The sequence below is a fragment of the Anabrus simplex genome, chromosome 2 (genome assembly GCF_040414725.1).
Source record: "Anabrus simplex isolate iqAnaSimp1 chromosome 2, ASM4041472v1, whole genome shotgun sequence".
NCBI lineage: Eukaryota > Metazoa > Arthropoda > Insecta > Orthoptera > Tettigoniidae > Anabrus > Anabrus simplex.
The window spans coordinates 749,626,685-749,648,072 of NC_090266.1; the positions used below are offsets into that span (position 1 = coordinate 749,626,685).

Below are 21,388 nucleotides of genomic sequence, written 5' to 3' on the forward strand. Positions count from 1 at the left end.
TTGTGCACTGCACTCATGGGAAACAATAGAAGAGTTCTCAGGCGCTATGATAATTCGTAGCACAATCATGTAATAAGTTAGGTTACATGACTGCAAATTCTAGGACAAAGCATCATCATCTCACAGAAATCATTTTATGTTATGAAAACAAGGAAGAGAGTTGGCTGAACACGTCATATATTTTCCAACATGGACCAAAAATGCCACCGGTAAGATGTCAGGCAACAATTTCAAACATTCAACATAAAATGTGAGAAGAGAGCAGTGCTGTTCAGGCACAAACTGTGAGAACGTAAATGAACGGCAGTACCCCTTATGGGCCGCCCACAGCACTGCTGTAAATGGACGGCAGTTCTGTTCACTGCGTTAACAGAGGATCCACATGATCCACCATGACTGGAATGGTGACCAAAACTTAAAACATTAACACAATGATGTCAAGACAAACAACAACAGATCACAAGTAGTGATGGGAGTATTCAAAATCAAAACGTTCAGAATTCGATTCTTCACAGTTCTCGATACATTGAGAGTGCTGAAAGAAATATTCAAATACTTTCACTAGAGGTAATCTTAGAAAATCAAGGTTGAGCAAGTGGACACCAAGGTTCTCTCTAAGAGCAGACAACCCGGACATTTGGCCGGGGCAGCAAATCAAAAGGGTGGTATTTTGGCTGTGAATGTGACAAAATATTGATAGCTTAAATACCCATTTAATTCTGAGAAAACAACCATTAAAAAAAAGGGTGGCACATTTAATTGAATAACAAATGAAATGTACATAAATGATACTCCTAACTTTAAAAAAATAGTTCTCAATATAGCTACAATTTGCCCTTTTCCTTAATCTTACATTAGATGGCGGTATGGATAATTGGCACAAAAAGGCCAAGATTTTCTCCTCCTCCGCCCTTGAACTGAGTTGCAAACATAAAATATTTCCCTGTTACGCCGAAATTATAAAACTTTTCAAACCAAAATTGCTAGTAAAGAGTAAACTGAGAATTCAAAATTTTAGGATTATAGTATAATGGGAAGTCTGGGTTGAGGGTACAATTCAAGGCCTTTACATTTTTCCAGGAAGCAATGACTAGAGAGGCAGTTATAGTCACACATGCATGCCAAACTTGTTTATATCCTCTAATAATAAAAGGGCGGTTTTGTAACACTATAACATAATTCTTGCTAATACATTGGTGGTGATAACAAGTGCAAGTTAATATTATGTAGAGGCTATTTGAGTTCATAGAAAAATATTTTGTAATTGTGAAGTTCAATATGGTTTGTTAATTTTTAAAGGCAAGTACATCTATATATATATTGAGCCATTCAGTTTGATAGATACATTTTTAAAGTTATCATAAATTTGTTTAATACACTGAGCACCAGAGTGATCTGTTGGGACCGTCGGCTGAATTTGCTGTCAGGCCATGACGGTCCGCACGGACCGCTTAGTCAACACTGAATGTATTGTTTCTTGGAGACCAGAAGACTGCTGCTAAATGGAAAAGACTTAAGCTCCGGACCACTGTGCTCCCTGCGGCAAGTCTGGTACATCTGCAGTGGGAATAATAATATTGCCCAGATCACTGGTCCCAGCGCACCATTTTTTTGATGAGACCATTGTGGTCCCTATCCATACCTGGTAACATTTTCTTTACAATTTCAGCTATTCTCGTGGAACTCTCACAGACACTTTTATGATCACAGTACCACAAAATACCTGTTACACACTGAAATGCCATCCTATAACAACAATCACATAAAAGCACACGATGCATATGACATAAAATAAGAACAATGATCTTATATTAGCGCAGATACTGTCTTGCCAACTGTTGAAGCAGGAATGACCTGAAAATATCTAAGTTAAAGTATTTCCTATAAATATGAGGGAAAATTTCCCGGACCACTACATGGGTCCGCTGGTCCCAGCAGAATATTTTTATGATGGGACCACGGCAGTCCCTAAGAATCACTACGAATATTGTCAGAAAAAAATCATATTTTTATTTTCATTTATGCGGGTTTATATTTTAGCCCGTAGTTTTGTACATTTACAAAGAGATTAATACAGAAATATAGCACAATCCAACAGGAAGGATTTTAAAATATTGTCTTGTGCTCCATGTATTAATATATATTTTAATAACAAATTAAAAATTTTAAAATTATTTTGCGAAAATCTCTGTACACACTGCAACTGGCACGAGTTTATAGAACAGGGCAACAATTAGCTTCCTTGGTGAGGTTAAATCCTCACCGAATGGAGTGGCTGCATGTGTTAACATGCTACAGCTATGGAGCCAAGCTCTGCAATTGGGAGGCGAGTTGGTTCGAATGCCCACCGTCAACTGTCCTGAAAATGGTTTACTATGGTTTCCCCATCTTCACTTCCAGGAAAATGCTAGGACAGTACCTATTCATAGACTATAACAGATTCCTTCAAACTCTATACCCAATTTCATTTCACGATCATTCATTTGATCTTCATAAAGTCCTCAACTGAGTTTGGCCTCAGAAACTCTTATCACTTGCAGTGTGTACAGAGATTTTGGCAAAATAATTTTAAAATTTTAAATTTTTGATTAAAATATATATTAACACAATTTTAGGAGATGCCAAAAGAATTCTTTAGATAAGGCAAATTTGCTTCCAATGATACTGGTAGAAAATTTAGCGCATGTTATTATACATATATGTTAAAGTATGGAGAGCAAGTTGCAGGAGACTGGCAAGAATACTCTATTTCAAAAAACTGCATATACTGCTTTTGTTAACAAAAAAATTGGCTGTGTGGCCAGTTTCCTTACAAAAGAGGGTTTATAAAGTTGGAAGCACCTTGTTGAAACTTTAAAAGACTATGAAATTTCTAAAAATCACATTTAAGCCCAAAAATCAAAGTTAGAACTGAGTCAAAGATTAAACTGTTGTAAAATTATAGATACAGCTGCTCAAAGAATTATTAATCCCTCAGTGATGGGGAACATTTGAGTGCTGCTTTAACCAGTGGATGGAGGTGATTCAGATGTGAGCACTAAGAAAATGCAGCAATTTATTTAAAAATTTACTGTTATAACAGTTTAGCTCAGATTATTTTCATTCATAGTAGAGACTCAAAAGAGTGTAGTTTAGATTCAGTGACTTTATATTTACACTGTAGTCTACTAATGGAGTATGGGTATTCTTTTTCAATGGCCCTGCATGTACGGCTAAATAAAATCTAGAAACTTCTATATTAATCTCAATTTAAACATTTTAAGATATACTGCTATACTGCACACTCAAATCACCTCCACTGAGTTTAAATGACCGAGCTCAATAACTGCAGATGCTTAAGTGTGGCCAGTATCAAGTATTCGGGGGATAGTGGGTTCAATCCCCACTGTCGACAGCCCTGAAGATGGTTTTCCATGGTTTCTCATTTTCACACCAGGAGAATGCTGGGGCTGTACCTTAATTAATGCCACAGCTGCTTCCTTCTCACTCCTAGCCCTTTCCTGTCCCATCGTTGCTATAAGACCTATCTGTGTCAGTGCGACGTACAGCAACTTGTGAAAAAAGTTTAAATGAAATTGGATGGGTCAATTGATGTTACATTTGTTTAGTTTTATAGCATATATGATAATGCAATCAACATGAAAATCTACAACCTGTTTTCCAGTCAATGACCGGATCAGGGATGGAATGAATGAAGCCTCCAACTTGCGGCGAGGATAGGAATTGTGCCGGCTGCCGAGGCCTGTTGCACTCCTCTGGGGAAATGATTAATGACTGACAGATGAAATGAAATGATAGTGGAGAGTGTTGCTGGAGTGAAAGATGACAGGGAAAACTGGAGTACCCAAAGAAAAACCTGTCCTGCCTCTGCTTCGTCCAGCACAAATCTCACATGGAGTGACTGGGATTTGAACCACGGTATCCAGCAGTGAGAAGCTGGCGCGCTGCCACCTGAGCAACGGAGGCTCACAATAAACATATTCTTTTCTAAATAGGATGTTTCTATTATAATTTTATTTAAAACCATTTGATTTTCATTGAAATAAAAGATGTACCTGTATACTTTAAAAAGTATATGTTTAAAGGGTGCCAATGTCTTCTGTCCGGGGTGGGTAAACAGCAGAACGGGCACAGGTGGACACCCACCAATGCAAATGAAATCTGAATACTACTGACATTGTACATTCTAATGGGAATTTTTTTCTAACAGAGACATAACTATTTCTCAAGGAAAAATGCTGGAAAGCCCATTTCTCCAACTTATGAATAAGACAGCCTGAGTCTATTTAGCTTTCACTCCCATACAGAAAAATGTAAAGATAATTTCACCCAAGAATTTGTTTCAAGCAATACAACTTGTAACAGGTGAAATCTCACCTGTTTTTATTTCAGACTATTATCTCCAATGGTCACAGAGTTATGAATGTTTAAACATAAAACCTACATTACACATCTGCATTTTGAGAAAAGGCTTGCTTTGAAGGGGGAAGTCTACTTAGCTCCTAAGTCAAGCTCAAGAAGCTAAAGAGACCTGCTTTTTAGTTCTTGAATATAATAAAATAAAGCACATCCAATATAAAAGCACTAAACAGGTCAGCAAAATCCCTTCAAATTTTTATCTTTTCTCTTTATTTGGTTACAGGTATAGTTTGTTAGTTTCATTAAAGTCTTGTACCACATAAATTACCAACTAAGGATACTGCAAAGGAAGACAGTTACACAATTCATAGTCCTGATATCAAAGGTATGCACTCTAACATATTCACCTCCAAAACTATAAATAACCGGGCGAGTTCACCACGCGTATCCCTGAATGTGCCTCCATATAACCATTCTAAACAAATTTTCTACGTACCACTGCAGTTTAAGTGAAGGCCATCTGAGCGCAGATTCCTATTTCCTACCCACCCATTATTATCTAGAAATCTCACTCCCAGTTTCCCACATACCCACTCCGTAGACTCGTTTAAATCCCCGGTCACCTTCCAGTCAGTATCTCTCCTACACAGTATTCCACTGATAACAATCTCCGCTTCCTTTAACTTCATCCGTGCTGCATTTACCAGATCCCACACATCCCCAACTATGTTGGTACTTTTACCTCCTTGACTTATGTTGTTGGTACCAATGTGAAACACTACCACCTTCTCCTTTCCCTCCTCCTTTTCTTCTATTTTCATCAACATCTGCCTTAACCTAATTCCTGGATAACACTCTACCCTGGTTTCCTTTCCTCCACACACTTTTCCCCACTTGTCTAACAATGGAATCCCCCATGACAAGAGCCTCAACCCTACCCACCTCAGTCGATCCCCTCCCCTCCTGGTCACCCCTGTCTTTCCTGATGGCTGCAGAAGCTACTTCCTCCTCCCTTTTCTCTCTCCCATGACCCTGTTCTACCTGTCTTTTCCTATCCTCTACTCTACATTTCCTTTTTCTACCTCCTCCTTTCCTCCTACATCCAAACTTCTCAGCAACAGTTCCCTGTTCCGCATCTTCCCTCTATTGTTCCACCTGCAGTGACTCGTACCGATTTCTCACAGACACCTATCCTGAATTCTGATCCTGAATAGAGTCCTTAGCCTGCAATGTTCTTCCCCTTAAAACATTAAGCCACCTCTCTTCTACAATTCCCCTCCCCCTTTCCTTCCCATGCCTCGTTTTCACCCACTGTGTCCAGTACATCGTTTGAGGGAGGCCTGCTTTCTTTCCTCTCCTCTGAGAGAATCCTAATTATCTCCCTCAAACTCTCCAACTCCTCCCTCACACTCCTTAATGTCATACTACTTAGTCGTACTATATTTTTATCTTACAACAGCCTAACAAGATGAAAACTGCCGTTAATTACTGAATACCAAAAGAAATACACAAGAATTATGCAATTCTAAACTGCAGTTATACCTATCCCAATTACAACAACAGCATTCTAGTACGAGAGTTTCTACAAATACTTCTACTACACAAATATTTCACAATAATAGAATAAGCGTGCTAATTTCTAATAAGATGACAGTACACTACAATAATTTTTTAACAAATCCTAATTACAACAGATTATTACTAAGCACAAACAGAAATGAAAATTGGAATTAAAATGTAAAATTTGCAAGAACTGCTCAAGGATTACCATCAAAGTTAAATGCGTAGACAGATTATCATTAGTACTATTTTATCCTACTGTGCTCTAACAGAAATGAAAACTATCATTTGGTTAAATGCTGAAGTATCAAAAGGGGTACCATACACAAAGATACACACAAATGTAACAGGCAAGATACTATCTGATATACCATATCTACACTACAATTCTCGACTCTAATGTGGTTATGTGATTATTACAGATGGTGGATTACTATTATTTTCCCTACTCCGTGGGACGGAGAATAAAAGTGTCTTTAAATCCTGAAAAATATGAGGTTGTCTGAAAAATAAGATGTTGTCTATAGTAATTTCTCAAAAAAAAAAAACTTCTCTCAAAACTACGCCAGGGACTTGAATTGCAATTACTGGGATATAGGAATTTGATTATTAGTAGCTAACCACTCTGAAATACTGAAAGATCAAGGGTGCGAAGTATAAATTACGGACATTTGAACTACCTACTCAGAACTACAAATGATTGGAATACGGGAATAAGCTAATTTTTATTTATATTTTCTTGACTATGCTATATCTTTTGTTCATGACTGTAGCCAACAATGCAATATTTGAATACTAAGAGCAACAATAATCGATAACAATACAACGACTTAACTATTTCACCAGTGAAAAACTGTATTATTTTTTTGAAACCCTTTCTTCAAACATAATTTACAACAGTATCACTTTATTTAAAGAAATGATTACCTTCATAATAGGTGGAACAGTTGAACTCCTATTTGAAATACCCTATCTATTGCCTGCACTGATAAAGCCGCCGCGGAAGTTACAACTCTTTTTAATATTCCATCTTTAAGTATTCTATCAACGAACCTAGCGATATTTAAATAATTTTTTTTAAATGACATTTCTTTTTTCACGCAATTCTAACCTACAACTTGTAATCTAGCGAACACCGACGGAACTACGCAGTGTAAAAAATGTAAATAAATATCACCAATCTCAATTATTACAAACAAACACTAAACATCAATATTTGTGGAACTAAATGTATCACACACATACAAAATTTATTTATATTTGCTAACTATTAACTGCTTTATCACTAAGATAATACACAGCTCTCGGAAGAGCCAACCACTCAGTAGCGCATCCAACAATGGATCAAGTTTGACTGCACTCCTGATGTAAGTCATTTTGAGGAGATGTCGCAAATTTAAAAATATGTAAAATTCAATGGAAGTGGTGCAGAGATTTGTGAAAGGTTCACTTACTTTCTAATGATTACTTTCTGAAGTAATATTGCAGAAAATAAAAAGTGATGGGTTGGAGTTTAAAAATAGTCGAGGCCAATCTTACGACAATGGTGCTAACATGGCTGGAAAGAGCAAAGGTGTTCAATCTCGTTTGCAGGAAATAAACTTAGCATACTTCGTGCCATGCACTGCACATTAAATTTGGTTGGAGTAAACGCGACAAGTGTGTAGCGCAACAGAGAAACTTACTTTCGAATACTAAACTGTCTCTTTTCATTCATGTACCATCTACTAACAGATGGGATGCTATGCTGACGTATGTGCTTAAGCTACAAAGTTTTACTAGATGGTCAACAAAGAGGGAAGCTGAAACAGTTGTGTATCAACATCTCAAAGAGATAATCAATGCTTTAAATGCGCTTATATGAGGGTTGGGGCAAAAGTCATGGCAACTATTTTTTTCTTGAAGATACCAGTCCGGTTGGAAAATGTGACATAGTATACAGACAAAAGGACAACGTATTAACTACATGTGTGGACAATGAATAGCACTGAAATATCGTAACACACTAATTTATTACGGTAGTGTACAGGGCAATATGGCCTTCCCGGTGCAAAAGAATGACAACACAGTACACATAAAGTTGACGCGACATATCTGGGCCTTAAGACCCTCAAAGTAGTCCCTTGCTGCTGACACCACACGCTGCCAATGATGTGGGAGGCGCTGAATACCATCTGCCTCAGCATTTGCCGCACCATGTGTGAATCGGGTCACCTGTTGGCGCACAGCATTAGCAATGTCCTCTCGTGTTGCAAACCACCTACCACGTAGTGGTTCCTTAATCTTTCGAATAAGATCAAAGTCACTGGGCGAAATGTCAGGAGAGTACGGTGGATGTCCCAATTCTTCCTGTCCCCAATGTCGCAGTAGCTGCCCTACACACTCTGCTTTATGTGGTTTTGCACTGTCATGCAGGATTATTGCACTGTTCACAAGATCCGGACGTTTCTCCCAAACGCCACGTCATACCTGTCGCACTAGGAAGTCCCTGTAGTACTGTGCGGTCACTGTTCTGCTATGTGGAACAAAGTGGCAAACAATGACACCCCTGACGTCATACACGACAATCACCATCAATTTGACTGGGGAAGAATTCTAACAGACCATCTGTCTCCTTGGTGATCCAGCATGTCACCACTCCGCGGACTGACGTTTCAGTTCTGGTTTGCATGCCTTGGCCCAAAATTCATCAATGGCGATTATTCGTGACAAGAATTGATCGCCGTCCAGTTGCCAGCATGCAAGGTGGTCGGAGCATATTGCATAGTGTACCCACCTTTGAACTTCTGTCAGTGCATACGGCATCCACCGCGATGCGAATTTGCACAGTTGCAGCTCATTACGCAATATCCTGTGGGCGGTGCGTTTCTTGATGCCACTTGCCCTCTCTAACTCCAGTAGCGTCCATCGTCTGTCTTCATCTAGGAGCTGCTCGATGACGGCACGAGCCACGTCGGTCTGCACACTGACAGGTCGTCCCAAACGTTGCTAATCACTGGTCGACACACGTCCTTGCTGAAACTTTCCTACCCACTGCGCTACTGTACGGTATGATAAGGCATTATTTCCAAGGGCTTCCACTAATTAACTGTGACATTCCATCTCATTTCTCCCTCGGAGAACGGCTATTTTGATGTAAGCACGCTGCTCAACACGGGTTACTTCCATCTCGCACGACACTCACCAACTGACTGATTTCACAGCCCTCGCTGCACTACTACCAGCTATCACAGAGCCATCTGTTGTTCTGCATACACACTATGCCTGCAGAACTTCCACACGACACATATATGTTTGTAATCCGTCCACATATCTACAAGAAAAAAAATAGTTGCCATGACTTTTGCCCCAATCCTCGTATCTAGTAAGACATCCACCCTTGACATGAAAGCAGAACATACAAACCTTTTGAAAAATGTCAGTACTTTTTAATTTATTACAGCTTTTTGTTTTTGGTTCAAGCAGCTAACACGAATTGATACTGTAAACAAAATTTTGCAAACAAGAAGATATCATCACAGACTAACCATATCAACCAACTTATCGAGGAGTTTCAAGAAACTTCAATGAACACTACAACTGTAAGTGATATACTCTTGGAAGCTAAGACCATACCCGAAAGTCTCAATTTGGATCCTCAGTTCAAAGAGGTACAGAAACAGAAAAAAGAAAAGGATGGTCAACAAAGAAATGATATAATGGATGCAGACATATTCTCACGGAACTGGAGTGTGTATCGTAGAGATAGGATAGGAATGGTAGGAGGGGGATTATTAATTCTGGTGAAAGAAGAATTTGTAAGCTACGAAAAAGTTACGGATGAAAAACATGAAATTCTGGGTGTAAGGCTCTTCTCTAAAGATAATAGGCAACTTGAGGTCTTTGGAGTGTACAGACCGGGAGAGGGTAGCGCTGACACTGATTCAGAATTATTATTATTATTATTATTATTATTATTATTATTATTATTATTATTATTATGAAAACATTTGCAGAAAAACAAGCTTGTAAAATTAAGTTTTAGGTTACAATTTTTTCATATTGCTTCTTTGTTTCACTAAATATGTCAAGATTTAATTTTTTCAAATATTTTGCTTTAAAGAATGTTAATAAAATTACTGTGAAATTATCTTTCTTTTAACTGTTTCTTTGTTAATGTGCAGGTATAATTTTATTTTTTTTATTTTTAGTTGAAACATCTACGCAAAGGAAACTTCATACTGTTTATATTTAGGAATTAAATTTATCTAAGGCATTAAGTGAACTTGAGGCATTATTTATTTTTCCACTAACTGAATGCTTATGTTCAGAAATTCGTGATATGTCAAAATAAAACTAGACTTGACTTTGTAAGTCTACATTTTTTATTTAACATGAAATATTTTGCATTGTTTAAAAATACTGATTGGTAAAGTTGACTTTTAAGTTAGCCCTAGGCCTCGATTTTTTGAATTTACATATGTATTAATGATTTAATTGTCCGGCACCGCGGTGTAGGGGGCAACGCGTCCGTTTGTCACCCGGCAGCCCCACGTTCGATTCCTGGCTGGGTCAAGGGTTTTTAATTGTAAATGATTAATATCCCTGGCCTGGGGACTGGTGTTTGTGTCGTCCTTAACGTTCCTTTCCTTACATTCAACACTCTACACTTCCTCCATTCCAATTACACACAGGTTCGTATCACATGTTGCAAGTAAGGGCAAAAGATCTCTATAGGTCGATGCCCCGAACAAATAGTATTTTTTTTAAAAATTAATTCGTACTCTACCTGTTCTCCTGCTCATTAATAAAAGAACTTTGTATAACCACAATTGTTTTTGTTCATTTTAGACATCATACTTTGTCATTGTGGCAATAAGCCAGAGAGGAGGGGGCGTGGGCGAATTACAATGTTATCCCGGGCGTCAGAGAGCCTACATCCGTCCCTGGTTCGCAAAACAAATTTATTACCTCTCACTCTTATACAACATACTCATAGGTATGTGGCTGCATATCATAAGCACATTTTCATTTGATGTGTCTTCATTTCTGTGATTCAAACTAGCAGAACATATACAGAATGCTAAGACAAGACTGGAGAACTGGCTATTGTAGTGTGGAAGTTTTCAAATAACTTTTGGTGTAAGTACGAAAAAGGTAAAAGAAAACTTACTGTATAAACAAATCACATATAATTATCAACTGTGATAAATTATTAATGAAAGGATACTCATTATCTAGCTGTATGAGCTCAGACCATTCCTTGGAATCTGGGTGCCAAGTATAAATGGAAATTGTGCCACATTCTAATCCCACAGCAAGAACATATTTATCAGCAATAAAAGATGGTGCAAATGCAACTGCTGTTACTGACTGGCCTTTCAGTTCCACAAGGGATGAGCACACTGGTGGACCTATGCTGCAAGGCCAAATCACCACTTTTCCCTCTCGAGATCCAGTAGCAAAATATTGAGAATCATGACTCCAGCTGCAAGTCCAAATAATACGGCCATGTACTCCATTATCCTGGTCTGTAGATACTACCAGCTCAAATGAATCACCTAAAAAACAAATAAGAACACTGCTTAGCTGCCATTTTTTAAACCTGAAATCATTTTCATTATAAAATATAATCTCAGTACATTATTTCTGCTTTAAGAAATGGTCCACCTCCGTAGCATTACGGTGCACTTTATTAGCTGTTGTCCTTTGAGACCAGGCTTTGATTCACAGTACTGCCAGAAATTTAAGAATGGTAGGAGGGAAGGTATGTAGTTCAAATGGTACATGCAGCTCACCATCCATTTGGAGTGTGCTTGAAAAGAGCTGCACCAACTCAGGATGAGGACACGAGTTTACTTTGTCCGGCTAAACAGTCAACATGCTGGCCTCTGGTCCAAGGGGCCCTGGGTTCAATTCCCAGCATCTCCTAAGATGCAAAATAGTTTTCAAAAATGAATATATTATAACAATGTACTCCCGAGTTTGAATGTTGTGATGCTATGTTTTTCTTGTTCTTCTGTATGGTTTCAGAGGTTGGATGCTCACCTGTATGCTGGAGAGGCAGATTGAAGCTTTCTAATGTACCTGTACAGAGGAATGCTCCGAATATCCTGGGTAGAAAGAAAGACCAATGAGGATGTCCTCAACTTGGTAAACAATAAAAATGAGCCTCTAACATTCATCAAGGAGCAAAAGCTTAAGTACATTAGGCACATCATGAGAGGTGAATGATATGAACTGCACCAACTCAGAGCTGTGAGGACACGGAAAATTTCCTGGCTTAAAAATGTGTGCTCACTGTATGGACAAATTTCTATTGAAATCTTTGGGGCCACTGTTTCATGAGCAATCATAAGCAACTGGATTGCTAGCCTTTGTAGGGAAACGGTGTCTTAAGAAGAAGAAGACCCATTTCTAATATATTACTTGATAAAACAATTAAACCTACAGTTATAAAGGGTGTTTCCATGATGATGCAGATTTTTAGGGATACTGGGGATGGGTATAAGTATCAATCTGAGACAGGGAACCCTGGTCTGCGAGCAGCTTAGCCGCACCTTATATGCCAAAGCAATTTATCGTAGACTGCTGGTTCGTCAATGCATGGGGATTCAACATGATGTGCCTTCAGACCACTTTTCACATGCTGCTTGTCAACACCTTAAGACATCCCTAACAAGTGGATAAGAGGAGGAGATGCTGTTGCATGGCCAGGTCTTTCACCTGATTTGAACCCACTTGATTGCTTCTTGTAGGGTCACGTGAATAGCCTTAGGAACAAGACACCTATAGATGCTGAGCTGCTAGCTAGAATCCTCTCTGAACGTTAATATGGCGCCAGAGTTTTTTGACTTAATATGCCAGACTTACGGTGACATTGTCATGTCTGCATCGAGGCTGGGGATGGTCATTTCTAACAGCTGTTCGAAATGACTTTGTATCACCTGTATATAGTGCAAGTAAATAAAGGTAGTAGATCTCCACACAAAGATGTGTAAGGTTTTTGTATCTTACGCTGTAACCGTCCAGGCTTCTGCAGCCATACTTTTACGCGATATCACTCTATATCAAGATTATCCGCCATCGGCAATTATTCATATGACATATTTATTTTAATTTCAATCATTTGTAAATAAGGCTTTTGGAATCATACTGTAAATATTAGAACATCATTTATTATTTAAATTATTAGATTATGTAGGATAGGAATTCATTATGTACTGTAAATATGGTCAATGTTGAGACAGAGTTGTTGTCATTTCATCTCATACTTGTGTACACGGAAAAGTTATTCTTGAAGCGGGGAAGTTGCATGAGTCACTGGGTTAAACTCATGAGCAATGTACTATACAGCAATCTGCGTGCAAGGCTAGCCAGCAGACTACATCATCGCCACGCCTACTGGTTACTTGTGAAGAAAGAAGAGAGGGAGATAATAACGCGATCTACGAATCAGATGCTTCGTTATATTGTGATTTGGTATCAAGCTGTTATCAAGAGTGGGGAGAGCCCGGTGATATACACTGACTGACAGTGACAATGCAACACCAAGGAGGAGTGGTTCGAAAGGGATGAAAGTTGGGGAAAAAACAGAGATGGCACGGATGAATAATTGATGTTTATTTCAAACCGATATGCAGGTTACACAATGCGCACGGCATCGACTCAGTAGGATGTAGGACCACCGCGAGCGGCGATGCACGCAGAAACACGTCGAGGTACAGAGTCAATAAGAGTGCGGATGGTGTCCTGAGGGATGGTTCTCCATTCTCTGTCAACCATTTGCCACAGTTGGTCGTCCGTACGAGGCTGGGGCAGAGTTTGCAAACGCCTTCCAATGAGATCCCACACGTGTTCGATTGGTGAGAGATCCGGAGAGTACGCTGGCCACGGAAGCATCTGTACACCTCGTAGAGCCTGTTGGGAGATGCGAGCAGTGTGTGGGCGGGCATTATCCTGCTGAAACGGAGCATTGGGCAGCCCCTGAAGGTACGGGAGTGCCACCGGCCGCAGCACATGCTGCACGTAGCGGTGGGCATTTAACGTGCCTTGAATACGCACTAGAGGTGACGTGGAATCATACGCAATAGCGCCCCAAACCATGATGCCGCGTTGTCTAGTGGTAGGGCGCTCCACAGTTACTGCCGGATTTGACCTTTCTCCACGCCGACGCCACACTCATCTGCGGTGACTATCACTGACAGAACAGAAGCGTGACTCATCGGAAAACACGACGTTCCGCCATTCCCTCATCCAAGTCGCTCTAGCCCGGCACCATGCCAGGCGTGCACGTCTATGCTGTGGAGTCAATGGTAGTCTTCTGAGCGGACGCCGGGAGTGCAGGCCTCCTTCAACCAATCGACGGGAAATTGTTCTGGTCGATATTGGAACAGCCAGGGTGTCTTGCACATGCTGAAGAATGGCAGTTGATGTGGCGTGCGGGGCTGCCACCGCTTGGCGGCGGATGCGCCGATCCTCGCGTGCTGACGTCACTCGGGCTGCGCCTGGACCCCTCGCACGTGCCACATGTCCCTGCGCCAACCATCTTCGCCACAGGCGCTGCACCGTGGACACATCCCTATGGGTATCGGCTGCGATTTGACGAAGCGACCAACCTGCCCTTCTTAGCCCGATCACCATACCCCTCGTAAAGTCGTCTGTCTGCTGGAAATGCCTCCGTTGACGGCGGCCTGGCATTCTTAGCTATACACGTGTCCTGTGGCACACGACAACACGTTCTACAATGACTGTCGGCTGAGAAATCACGGTACGAAGTGGGCCATTCGCCAACGCCGTGTCCCATTTATCGTTCGCTACGTGCGCAGCACAGCGGTGCATTTCACATCATGAGCATACCTCAGTGACGTCAGTCTACCCTGCAATTGGCATAAAGTTCTGACCACTCCTTCTTGGTGTTGCATTTGCTCTGTCAGTCAGTGTATTATCTAGCGCGGAGCAATCTCCGACACTCACACATCACTACCAGAACGCCAACTACTTTCTTGATTTTTGAGACAGTGAGTGCTCGCTTCGAGACATAGTTATTTTCGTACAGCGTGTTGTCGCTTCGACACAGTACACAGCTGCTGTGATCCTGTCGGATCTGCGTGAGACGAAACAAGCTTACGGCTTGTGAGATATTCAGTAATTATTCTGGACGAAGAACTACGTTTAGTTCAAGTCCATGGCATTTGGTACAAGTCTGTATAGTATCAGTAGATTAGCTAAGTTGGATTGAGTTTTCTGCTAACATGGAAAAATTCATATCTCTGAATTTTCTCCTCCTACGATCAACACTGATCAATTTTCACAAGTATAGGGCCAATGTCTAATATAAAGACTAGGCAATTAGGGAGTGCTAGTCCAGATAGCCAAAATCACATCACAGAAGGAAGGAAGGATGTCCATGGAGCCAATTCTACAACAAGAAGAGGGGAACGAGTAACCACGGAAATAGACAACCTCAACGGAAGCTGCAATTGGTGAGTTTCAATTAGATAAATCATGCAACAGTTAATTTCAGTAACATAAATTCTTAAATCCCTCCAGGCTTAAAGGAACTTTTCCGATTAATCTCATTTTTTTTTTTAATAATAAATTCATTGGTATTTTATATTGTGTTAATTTTCTTTCTTAAGCGATACTTAATGGTTAAGTATTTAAAATCCTACCCCTGTGATTTAAGTATAAGTCTCTATGCTAGTAAATATAAATTGCTTTCCCAAACATTACATAGAGAAATGGGAAACCATGGAATGATAATTCTATTTGCGTGGCAAGTTGCGGGCAAGCCACATATAGTTTAGATTTACATTCATGTGTCCCCAGGTATTAACTTTCGTCTCCTCTAATGAGAAGCTTAGGAGAGCGAACAGTTACAACGTTCATACGTATCCGAAAACAAATTTGACTTATACCCAGCGACTGAGGCATTTCCAGACTAGGAATCCCCACCTCAAATTGATACATATGTCTTTCTCCAGCAATCCTAGAATTCTGTATCATCGTCATCATAGAAATATGCTTCGTATCTGCCAAACTTATAAAACCAAAAATAAGAGATTTTGATACGAAAATCAGGAAAATTCAGGAGATGCAGTCAAAACTGCTTATTCTGTATGTCTCGGGCAGTACATACTTTATATCCTAGCAAGCTCCATGCACTGTGTCATCAAATCCACATTTATATAACACATTTCCATAGAAACTGTTGGTGGAATCCAAATTCACAAACATTTAACTTTAGTACATATTCGTATTCAGCTTTTACTGAAATATCCAGTAACATTGGAATACATATAAGAACATGTGTTGTAGACCTAAATTACATGTTACTGATGTACACACGCTTCTTCAGCAGTAGAAAATTGTAACTTCATATCATATGTATATAGTGCAAGTAAATAAAGGTAGTACATCCCCAAACAAAATTCGCAAGGTTCTTGCATCTTACGTTCACAGGTGTCCCGAAACAAATTTGACTTATACCCAGCAACTGAGCAACTGAGGCATTTCCAGACAGGGAATCCCCACTTCAAATTGATACATGTGTCTTTCTTCAGCATGCCTGCATTTTCTGCAGCATTTTCATCACCAATAGATAACCCAAACTGTGTTCATGTTTTCTTTTTTGTGTGTGTGCACCAACACAGATAGGTCTTATTGCAACGAGGGGATAAGAAAGGCCTAGGAAGTGGAAAGAAGCGGCCGTGGCCTTAATTGAGGTACAGCCCCGGCAACTGCCTGGTGTGAAAATGGGAAACCATTGAAAACCATCTTCAGGGCTGCCGACAGTGGGGTTCGACCCCACTATCTCCCGACTACTGGATACTGGCCACACTTAAGCGACTGCAGTTATCGAGCTCGGTGTTCATGTTTTAGTCACCTGACTAAATATCCTCTTATTGAGCATTGGTGAGGTGGTGTTAAAATACCATGCCTAACATGAACTAATCTATCATGTTTTATGCTCCCTTCAAAGTTTCTTCTATTTCTTCTTTTTCTTTCTTTCTTTCTTTCTTTCTTTCTTTCTTTCTTTCTTTCCCATTTCTCCAACAATTGCAGCAGTTGTAGTTCTTGGACAGTGATATTTATTTGTAATCTCACTGCCTGGGAACATTTTTCTAAAAAGGTGACTTGCATAATCTGTACAATTAATTGGCAAATTACGCTCCACCGAGCTCGATAGCTGCAGTCGCTTAAGTGCGGCCAGTATCCAGTATTCGGGAGATAGTAGGTTCGAACCCCACTGTCGATAGCCCTGAAGATGGCTTTCCGTGGTTTTCCATTTTCACACCAGGCAAATGCTGGGGCTGTACCTTAATTAAGGCCACGGCCGCTTCCTTCCCACTCCTAGCCCTTTCCTGTCCCATCGCATCATCACCATAAGACCTATCTGTGTCAGTACGACGTAAAGCAACTTGAAAAAAAAAAAAAAAAAAAAAGAAAAATGCTCCAAAATGAATGATGTAAATAAGTATTTGGCATTTATCATCCCATCACTTTAACTTTTTAACACCAAACTCTAGTATTTTTATTACTACCTATACACTGTACGTTTTTTCAGTTCTGCTTGGTTTCAATGGGTTTTGAAACTTCACTTTTATTATTATTATTATTATTATTATTATTATTATTATTATTATTATTATTTTCATCCTGTTTTAATTGTTTTTGAAATTATACAGGGGTTCTTTAATTGGCATTCAATGTGCTGGCTAGTTTACCAGTAATTTTCCATTACGTTATTTTCTGGTGCATTTTCCAGTGGCGCCAATGCAATTCGTGGAAGTGTATTTGTAGGTTTGTATTATTACTGTGTTAGTAGGTTATTATTTATCACTAAAAATAATGTCTTACAAGATACTCTTTAATTTAATTTCATACTTCCATTTCAACAATCATTAACTTACATTTACTCCCTATTTTACTACATATACACTTCCACGATTGGCACTGACAACACCAGAAAATGACGTAATGGAAAATTACTGGTAAACTAGCCAGCCCATTAAATGCTCATTTAAGAACCCCTGTATAATTTCCGAAACAATTAAAACAACAACAATAATAATAATAATAATAATAATAATAAAGCTAAAAGTAGCCGCTGACATCAACTGGAGCATGATATAACAAAGTTACCGACAAACTAGCCACCTGGATTCACGCCAATGACAGAGCATTAAACCACCTTGCACTCTCTGTTGGAATAACACAGGAGGGGGAGAGGATGTACTTCTGGAGCACTTCATTAAAGTAAGCTCTAACTTTCAAGTATTAAAGGTACAAACAGAATTTAAACATAAATGTTTCTACATTTCTAAACAATTTTCACTTTTTAAAAAAAAGTGTTTTGATAGAATCTGATGACGTTCTTTCAAGAACGAAACATGTCATTCTTTGTTTAATATTGTGTTTTTTACAGGTATGTAATAGTGTTATAGGAGTTATATTCAATGATCGACAGACTGAAGAGCTTAAAAGTTACGTTAATTGAGACAAAGACGTGTTTGGTCATTCTGACAATTAAAGTATTCTTCAATTGTGAAAACCTTCCTCTGCAGTAAGGAGAATTTTGCAAAGACCTTTTTGAACTTACAGCTTAAGTAGGGCTCGGCATTTGACCAGCCTCTGCTTCTTCAATTGTGGTGTTAGTAAGTACCCAGAGCTGCAATAATGTTCTTTCATACCAAGGTCACCTCAAAGCATCCTATACATTGTTCATATTGAAATGTTCATCTCCCTTGCCATTACCTTCAGTTTTCACTCCCAGTCTCCCCGAAACATCAAACTGTTCAACAGACCAACATTCTGCTGACAGCAAGCTTCTCAGATATCCAAGAGGTCTGAAAGCTATCACAATTTTCATAAATGCCCTATTCCATGATTATAATACAATGAATGCAAAAGGATCACTTTGGAGGTGAATGCAGACTGTATACCAAAGAGGTTCTCCTATATGTCTCCAGATGGTGTTGTGAGAAAAACTGTGGAACTTGGCAGGTAGTTTGTAACAGTACTTATAGTCAAACTAGATATTTTAATGACTAGGTCTTACCTTGAACTGAGTTGACTAGACGGAAAAGACTCCATCGACGATCTCGAGAAACAGAAAGCAGATACTGTCCATCAGGTGAGAATTCCAACTGAGTCACTGTCAGTACATGTGACATGAGCATTTGATGTTGTTTCCAAGTTTCAGCATTCCTGTGGGATTTACACATCATGAATGGAATTCCAATTATTATTGAATACATTCTGAGGTGTGCCCCACAAATCAGGTTACCATTTGAAGAGTCAAGGAAAACTAGGTTAGTATATAACAGGCTGCCCAGAACAGGCGTTTCTGCGTTCGGAAGGCTTCGGCTATGCTCGATTATGATGTTGCTATGGGAACACACCCGCCACCGGTCTCGCTGGAAAAATGGACTCCAAGAATTGATGTGTGAAGTGGAAGTGGAACCCTGGAAGATATTCTGCGTATGGTGAAGATTGTTGCTGTCTCATATAAAGACCACAAGAAAATTACAATCCTCCAGTTGGACGAAATGCACGCCGAAAGTGCTTTCAAATATCAATCCTGAAGGATGAAATCATAGGCCACAGTTCATAATTGCAAGCTGTGATGGTCAGAGGACTGTTCAAGAATTGGAAGCAAGTAATTTAAGCTGATTTCGATAAAAAGATGACAAAAGACCTACTAGACAATTTGGTTTCATGTCTTTCAGAAGTACAAAGTAATAGCATGAGTCTGTGACATGGGTGCAGTGAATCAAGGCTTGTGGAAAGCATATGGAACTGATGAAACAAAAACATAGGTAGTTTCTGAAACCACAGACATCAGAAAAAGTGTAGTTCTTTGCAGGTACCCCTCAGCTGTTGAAACTAATTAGGAAATGGTTTCTCAACACCGGCTTTGAATTTTCTGATGGTAAAGTTGTCCCAAAAGAACCTGCGAAAGCTCTGGTTAAGAATGACAGCCGCAAAATCGATTTCAGACATCTGAACTGTAGGGGCACAGATAGGATAAACGTAAGAAAAGCTGCAGAATTTGCAGAATTAATGCCACACAGTGTAACTACAGCATTATATCATTTCAAATTAGGAGATGATGCAACTGTTGGTAAAGCACGAGTGAATTCATTGAAACTGTTAATAACTGGTATGATCTCATGAATTCCTACAGTCTGACAATTTCTAAAGTACCTAGCAAAATTGTGTATGGTCTTCAGTTAAAACAACACTTTTAGATAAAATATGTAGCCTTATTAACAGGATGAGCTGCAAGGGGAAAGAAGTTAAGCAAGCGTTCCAGAAAGCTATCCTTTTGACTATCTTCTCCCTGAAATATCTGATCTCAAAAGTTCAGAATCTAGGAATGAAGTACCTTTTAACCCACCGACTGAACCAAGATTCACTCGAGAATTTGTTTTCCCAAATCAATTCTCGAGGAGGATTATATGACCACCTTACCCCACTGAACACACTATCATCTTCAGATGATTATTCTCAGAAATAATGTATGTAAAACAGAACAACACAGGAACACACGAAAAGAAACCACTGATGAATATGTCTCACCACAAATGCTATGGGAGAGTGGAGTAACGTGTCATGAGTTACAATATTCTTCTGTTGAAAGCTATTTTAAAAATACACTAGCAGTTTCCCGCTGGCTCTGCCCGCAATGTACAAAGTATGGTGTTGTTCGCTACTATCCTCAAGGATGTATTTGCAAAGTTTCGAGTTAATGAAATAAAGCACATGATCTGCTGTGGTAATAGAATGTAATATTATGTCAACAAAACACTTGAAAAAACATCACACAAAGAAATTGAATTAAACGTTCCTTGGAACAACACTATGAAGGACTTTTTAACAGTTCGGCGCAAAGATCTTAGTCATGGAGACATATGTACTCATAACTTTTCTCAGAATCTACCAATTTAAGTAGTTATTACCTCAAAAGAAAGCGCTTGATCCACTGAGTGTTTTTAGACCAAAATGAACTGCGTACCTCAATTAGAATGAAAGATATGATTGTTTCAATGAGAAAAAATGTTGAAGAAATGAGATGTCAAATTGAATGTGCACTCATAACTTTCCTCAGAATCAACCGATTTGAATAGTTAAGAGCTGAAATGAAACAGCTTGATCCACTGAGTGTTCTTAGGCCAAAACGAACTCCATACCTCAATTAGAACCAAAGATATGATTTCTTCAAAGAGACAAAAAATTAAAAAATCAAATAATTTGAGGAAGGCAGAAGTTAAGTGATTTATAGTACCTGATGACAAATCTGTGCATGAATATCTTTCATTTTTTTAAAAATGAAGGAAATCGACCGGAGAGAATGGCCGGACTGACTGACTTTAGTTTTCATAAAAAAAAATTAATATTCAAAATATATGATACTGTTCCAACATTTGCCGGTGAAACTAACACTGAAATGGAGATCGAAGATTTTAATTACATTGCAGGTTGG

General features: G+C 39.2%; 1 protein-coding gene across 1 annotated transcript in view; it reads right to left on the reverse strand.

Annotated features, from left to right (window-relative positions):
• Elp2 (elongator complex protein 2) overlaps nt 1-21,388 on the reverse strand; it is a 273,780-nt gene that overhangs the window by 27,110 nt on the left and 225,282 nt on the right. The window contains exons 10-11 of the mRNA XM_068226276.1: nt 18,962-19,110; nt 11,129-11,459 (exon numbers count right to left, since the gene is read on the reverse strand). Coding sequence (XP_068082377.1) covers nt 11,129-11,459; nt 18,962-19,110 — 480 coding nt within the window. The remainder of the gene's footprint in view (nt 1-11,128; nt 11,460-18,961; nt 19,111-21,388) is intronic.